The following is a 7159-nucleotide window of genomic DNA, read 5'->3' as shown; positions in this document are numbered from 1 at the left end:
CAAAAACCCTCTCTTACACTCCTCAACCACTCCCAAACAAACAAAAACCCTCTCTTACACTCTTCAACCACTCCCAAACAAACAAAAAACCCTCTCTTACACTCTTCAACCACTCCCAAACAAACAAAAAACCCTCTCTTACACTCTTCAACCACTCCCAAACAAACAAAAAACCCCCTCTTACACTCCTCAACCACTCCCAAACAAACAAAAAACCCTCTCTTACACTCCTCAACCACTCCCAAACAAACAAAAACCCCTCTCTTACACTCTTCAACCACTCCCAAACAAAAAAAAACCCTCTCTTACACTCTTCAACCACTCCCAAACAAACAAAAACCCCTCTCTTACACTCTTCAACCACTCCCAAACAAAAAAAAACCCTCTCTTACACTCTTCAACCACTCCCAAACAAACAAAAACCCTCTCTTACACTCCTCAACCACTCCCAAACAAACAAACAAACAAACCCCTCTCTTACACTCTTCAACCACTCCCAAACAAACAAAAAACCCTCTCTTACACTCTTCAACCACTCCCAAACAAACAAAAAAACCCTCTCTTACACTCTTCAACCACTCCCAAACAAACAAAAACCCTCTCTTACACTCTTCAACCACTCCCAAACAAACAAAAACCCTCTCTTACACTCTTCAACCACTCCCAAACAAACAAAAACCCTCTCTTACACTCTTCAACCACTCCCAAACAAACAAACAAACAAACCCCTCTCTTACACTCTTCAACCACTCCCAAACAAACAAAAAACCCCCTCTTACACTCTTCAACCACTCCCAAACAAACAAAAAACCCTCTCTTACACTCCTCAACCACTCCCAAACAAACAAAAAACCCCCTCTTACACTCTTCAACCACTCCCAAACAAAAAAAACCCCTCTCTTACACTCCTCAACCACTCCCAAACAAACAAAAACCCCTCTCTTACACTCTTCAACCACTCCCAAACAAAAAAAAACCCTCTCTTACACTCTTCAACCACTCCCAAACAAACAAAAACCCTCTCTTACACTCCTCAACCACTCCCAAACAAACAAACAAACCCTCTCTTACACTCCTCAACCACTCCCAAACAAACAAAAAACCCCCTCTTACACTCTTCAACCACTCCCAAACAAACAAAAAACCCTCTCTTACACTCCTCAACCACTCCCAAACAAACAAAAAAACCCTCTCTTACACTCTTCAACCACTCCCAAACAAACAAAAACCCTCTCTTACACTCTTCAACCACTCCCAAACAAACAAAAACCCCTCTCTTACACTCCTCAACCACTCCCAAACAAACAAAAACCCTCTCTTACACTCCTCAACCACTCCCAAACAAACAAAAAACCCTCTCTTACACTCCTCAACCACTCCCAAACAAACAAAAACCCTCTCTTACACTCCTCAACCACTCCCAAACAAACAAAAACCCTCTCTTACACTCTTCAACCACTCCCAAACAAACAAAAAACCCTCTCTTACACTCTTCAACCACTCCCAAACAAACAAAAAACCCTCTCTTACACTCTTCAACCACTCCCAAACAAACAAAAAACCCCCTCTTACACTCCTCAACCACTCCCAAACAAACAAAAAACCCTCTCTTACACTCCTCAACCACTCCCAAACAAACAAAAAACCCTCTCTTACACTCCTCAACCACTCCCAAACAAACAAAAACCCTCTCTTACACTCTTCAACCACTCCCAAACAAACAAAAAACCCTCTCTTACACTCTTCAACCACTCCCAAACAAACAAAAAACCCTCTCTTACACTCTTCAACCACTCCCAAACAAACAAAAAAACAACAAATAAAAAATCAATAAAAAATTCAATTCTATTTGCTGTCTTACCTCTATATCAGATAACACTGTGGCATGAACAAATATTTCACTGGTGTTCTGTTGCTTTGACTCCACAGATAGCTCAGGTGCCCATGGAAGATGGAGTCAGCATGTATTTCTTCCTTCCAGATGAAGTGACCAAGAATTTGACTCACATTGAGGAGACTTTAACGGCCGAATTTGTGCAGGATCTGTCCATGACTCTCCACACTGTGCAGGCAGATCTAATGCTACCATTGCTCAAACTCAGCTCCAGCACTGACCTGCTACCCCTCTTCTCAGGCTTGGGTAACACTCTTTCAGTCACTCCCCTTTCATCTTTCCCTCTCACTGCTTCTGCTCTGCTTCTTCTGGCCTGCATCTCAAAGAATGTTCAGATCTGCTCACGCTCTCATTGGTTACGCACAAATATATCAATCCAGGAAACATTATGAGCAAAGCATTGCAGTAATGTTTGTACATATTCAGTATTTTCTGATTTTAGAACTTTTTGGTTTTATGTACCAATTTCACCTCTCCCCTCCCCACTGAATCCTATGTATCATAGGCTTCACGTTATCATATCACTTCCGTTGGAAGCTTATTTCTGTTCTAAAGCTTATTTCTGTTCTAAAGCTTATTTCTGTTCTAAAGCTTATTTCTGTTTTAAAGCTTATTTCTGTTCTAAAGCTTATTTCTGTTTTAAAGCTTATTTCTGTTCTAAAGCTTATTTCTGTTAGAAGCATATTTCTGAGACAGCTACTGCTCTCATGATGTAACACTTGAACCCACAGGTGAGCTGTCGGGTTTCACATTGTTGGGTTTAACAGGTGTTTAGGTATTTGAGTTTTGTTAAGCAGTTTCAGTAATGTCCAGGGCGGGTTGCTCAGATGGTCTGATTAGTGGCTCATCACTTTGGAAGTGAGAAAGCTTTAGAGAGACAAACAGGAAAACAACCTTCAGCCCCCACCCAGGAGACTGACAGGCAAGAAATGGATGGGACTAAATATAGAACTACTTGTAGACTAGATATTTGTGAAATTGATCTGTAAATTCACATACTCTGTCTGTAGGAATCCAGTGTATGATAGTATGTGTTACCTGTCATCCTTAAATGTACCTGATTTCAGGATTCAGTGTCCAAACCAATGAAAAAACACAGTCGGAGGTAATAGTAACTTTTGAAATTCGGTGTGTGTTTTCTGAATTACTTTTGGACCTGAGTCTCATGGTTTATGTTTCTACATTCATTCACACTGTGCCACTTGTCTCTATACCTGAACCCTCTTTATTCTTCTCGACCATCTTTCCCCTTTCTCTCATTTCTCATGTAGCCTGCCCTTATGTGCTCCTCTCTCTCTCTCTCTCTCTCTCTCTCTCTCTCTCCTCTAATGAGTTCATGTCATTTCCTCTTTAGGACTGACTGATTGGTTGGCAGATCCAGATCTTGTCAAAATCACAAACCAGGCTGCTAAGCTGTCAACAGTTCGTCATAAGGCTATTATAGAGACCGCAGCAGGGGGTGCATCCTCCAGCTCCGATAGCCAAGCAGCAAATCAGTTTGTCTTCCATGTGGATCGCCCCTTCCTCTTCCTAGTACGAGATGAAGTGTCAGGTGCTCTCCTCTTCATTGGAAAAGTTCTGAATCCACAAGACCTAAAGAAATAATCCACACACTCATGCACACACACACACACACACACACACTCATGCATGCACACATGCAACACACACACAGATGAACATATTTGCATACATGCAACGTATACAGACTTTCAGGTAAACTGCAGTGGTCTTCATTGCTTATTCTTTGTGTGTGTGTGCGTGTGTGTGTTTTGTGTGTGTGTGTGTGTGTGTGTTGTGTGTGTGTGTGTACATGTATACATTTCTTCATTTACAAGTGGATTTACAAGTGGATTTACATTTATATGCAGAGTGTTTCAGACAATGACTGAATTAAAGGAATAACGTTTGGTGCCAACTTCAAAGAGAGTAAATAATTATGAGGTCATTAAAAGTCTTCCCCAGTGAGAGGCTGACTGTCAGTCCAGAACAAAATGAACATTGCACAGTTAAAAATGAGGATGCCCTGTGGACCTGTGTAGAATACACAATTGATCTCTTGCTGCCTGCAGTTAGATATGAAGATCTTAAATGAAAATAGACACATTTTGAAAAAATGTGTTATATTGGAGCAGAGACAAGATACTGTTTGGCAGGCCCCCCATATAAATATAGTGTCTTAACAAAGTTGTTTTATTCTTGTAAAAGCAGTGGGGAACCCATCTTTGTGTATTGCTGTCTTTATTTAGGTGACGTCCATGTCCCTGGTGCACATTTCCAGCATATAGAAAATTACTTTTGTTGAATTCAGATATGACAAATGGTGACAGAGTCACTCAAAAACATAGAGACAAGCTTTTTGAATAAAACCTGCAATTGCAAGTGTTTCATGCTTGAGGGATTTTTTTTATAAAACAGCATCAAACATAATAAAATACAATGCTTGTTCATATTTCTGAAAACAATTTCTTTACACTTCCATGCATCCAATGTGCTGAGATTCAAATGCATGTATTTAAGTCACTTATAGTACCATCTCATTAAAGAACGGTGAATTTGAGAGTATTGTATTTAAGTCACTTATAGTACCATCTCATTAAAGAACAGTGAATTTGAGAGTAGCGTGTGTTCATATACACTTCTTAGGCATTAATCTTGAGCATAAATTAGATTGGTCTGTCAAAAGTGACTCAGTCTTCAAAAATAGTCAGTCTAAGCCCTGAGGATGTGCGGCTCTTTCAATGTTTGTGGCCATCTGCTGGCCATGTGCCATTAAAATGTGGTGACCAGTTGCCTGTTCTACGCCTGTGTGGGGTAGGAATTCAAAAGAGACTCAGCAAACTGGTCCAGCAGGCCACCCTAGCTTTTCTCCACCCGCTGACACCTCTGGGCGCAGAGCAGAGTGGAAAAGAACACCTCTGCCTTCATGAGCAGTCAGCTGCTCCCAGTCTACTGTTCTCTAACACACTAATGAGGTTTTGATGTCACTTCAACCATTAGTCATAAATCTGTAAAACAGCATGGTGCGATAATGTGCTTTTGTCATTACACTCTGTAAGTTCTTTAGTCTTACAGTTTTTCCCAACTGCTAAGACACATTTTCTGAAACCATTCACCATTTCCTCAAAACTGCACACATTCTCAAAACGTCATTCTCATCCGTACAACCCATTAACTTTCCAGTCAAAATCAAACTTTGGCCCTGGACAAACAAGGAATCAAAAACAGTACTTCGGTAACCTGCATTATTTTGAACTTTGCAACGTCACTTTTCTGACACAGATCACCTCAACGGAAGAGACAGTAAAGAGACATTCTAAAACAATACTATACAACACCTTTGCAATGTCACACTGACAAACTTACTGTATGAAGAGAAATTTCCCAACCCTTTATTCTCAGAAAACCATATGTGATGAGCAGAGCTACACAGGGTAAAGTACAATTTGAATTTGGAAAAAAATTGAATTTAACAAAAAAAAAAAAAAAAAAAAAATCATATACAGAACAAATTCATATACAGAACAAACTATTCTGCATCATCTCTTCTCTGGATCCGGTCACAAAATTTCACCCACAGCACAAAGGATGTTTTCCCTGGCCAGGCAATGTGGGAAATATGCCCTGGTATGTCCAGGCTTGGATGGCCTCTATGGACACATCCCCACAGGCCTCCTCCATGGAAATCAAGGTTTGCTTTTGTGTAGGGGCTTCTGTCAAACCTTCCACCGCCATGCTGAGAAATTCCTATATTGCGTTGAGGAACGGGCAATATGCAGGTAAAATAAGATTTGTGAATGTAGGGTGGTCGTTGAACCTGGTGTGAACTAGAGCAGCCCGATGGAAATTATTGTTATCCCAGATGATAACATACTGGGACTGCTCTAGTTGCCCTGGTGCCCCTTCCTGTTGAAGTCGTTGGTGAAGTTGACCTAGGAATTCAAGCAGATGTGCAGGGTTATATGGACCCAAAGTAACATGGCGGTGGGAGACACCTTTATTACTGATTGCAGCATAGTCACGTTGCTTCCTCTCTGGCCAGGAACCTCCACAACAGCACGGTGACCAATGGTGTTCTGTCCCCTCCTGCGCCTTGCTGTGAGGTTAAACTCTGTCTCATCAACAACGATGTACTCATGGGGCTGACGCATTGCATCAAGTTCAAAGATTCTCTACAAAAGTAAAATAAAATATATGTAGATACAGTGATGTAAATACACATAGGCCTACTGCACGGGCTATACTGCAATGAAAGGTATGCCATGCCTAATGTAAAGAACCACAATGTAAGTTTACTGTAGCAAAGCACATGTATTACACAGCACTACTGGTAGAGTGGAGAATCATTGACTAAACCAGAAGAAATTACCTAAAAAGTTGAACTGTACTTACCTGTACATACTGGAAACATTGGTCTTTCACTCTGTCAGAGTTTCTGTCAAAAGGAACACGGTACAACTGTTCTGTCCGTAGCCTGGTACGCTGAAGGATATGATCAGTAGTGGATATACTGATGCCATCAACACCCTGAAACACCACTTGGTCTTCAGTTATGTACCTCTGAATTTCCTGCACCCTTATGGCATTATTAGCAATGACCATGTTGACAACTGCAGTTTCTTGCTCATCTGTCAGTGGTCGATTCCTACCCCCAGCAGGTTGCTGGCTTTCAGTTCTGCAAAAATGAAATTTGACCGTCACTGACCTATGGTCATTCATTACTGTGGTAAAAACTACACTGAGAACAAAGTAGAAATTCAGTCTATATGCACTACAACATTACATGTATGACAGTATCAAGGAAAATTACCCATTTTCCCTTCTAAAAGTATGGACAATGGATGCAACCCTGTAATGGCTTAGGTTTGGTTGCTGTCCAGCTTCTCTCATAGTTCTCCAATGTACAAGCACATGATGAACTAGGGTGGCACGGATTTCATCTGAGAGTCCTCGTCCATGTCCATGTCCATGTCTGGCAATGTCATGATTGTTAGGATCCATTGTTCCAAAGCACATGGTCATACCTGTAGGTCCCATTTATTGACCCTGCAATTCTGATTGGTGTGTTAACAATTTTGAGGCGTAGTGTTTGCACCTGGAGAAAGGTGTGCTCTTTGAGTTTAGGTTGTTATAACTTGAGTTAATTATATTGAGAGCATGTGTTTGCTAAATGAACATATAGTGCACTTTTGTGTAAGGTTTTGTAGAAAGAGTTTTGAATATTGAAACGTGTGGAGACAGGTGAATAGTGTTTACGGTTATGGG

At 40.9% G+C, this 7159-nt stretch overlaps 1 protein-coding gene across 1 annotated transcript in view; it reads left to right on the top strand.

The window, feature by feature from the left end:
- Positions 1 to 3499, top strand: part of serpinf1 (serpin peptidase inhibitor, clade F (alpha-2 antiplasmin, pigment epithelium derived factor), member 1) — an 8563-nt gene extending 5064 nt beyond the window's left edge. The window contains exons 7-8 of the mRNA XM_030793055.1: positions 1930 to 2140; positions 3249 to 3499. Coding sequence (XP_030648915.1) covers positions 1930 to 2140; positions 3249 to 3499 — 462 coding nt within the window. The remainder of the gene's footprint in view (positions 1 to 1929; positions 2141 to 3248) is intronic.
- Positions 3500 to 7159: the final 3660 nt, after the last annotated feature.

This window comes from Chanos chanos, chromosome 15, assembly GCF_902362185.1.
Source record: "Chanos chanos chromosome 15, fChaCha1.1, whole genome shotgun sequence".
Lineage (NCBI taxonomy): Eukaryota > Metazoa > Chordata > Actinopteri > Gonorynchiformes > Chanidae > Chanos > Chanos chanos.
Note: the sequence above shows the minus strand (reverse complement) of the source record. Positions and strands in the feature narration are given on the sequence as shown.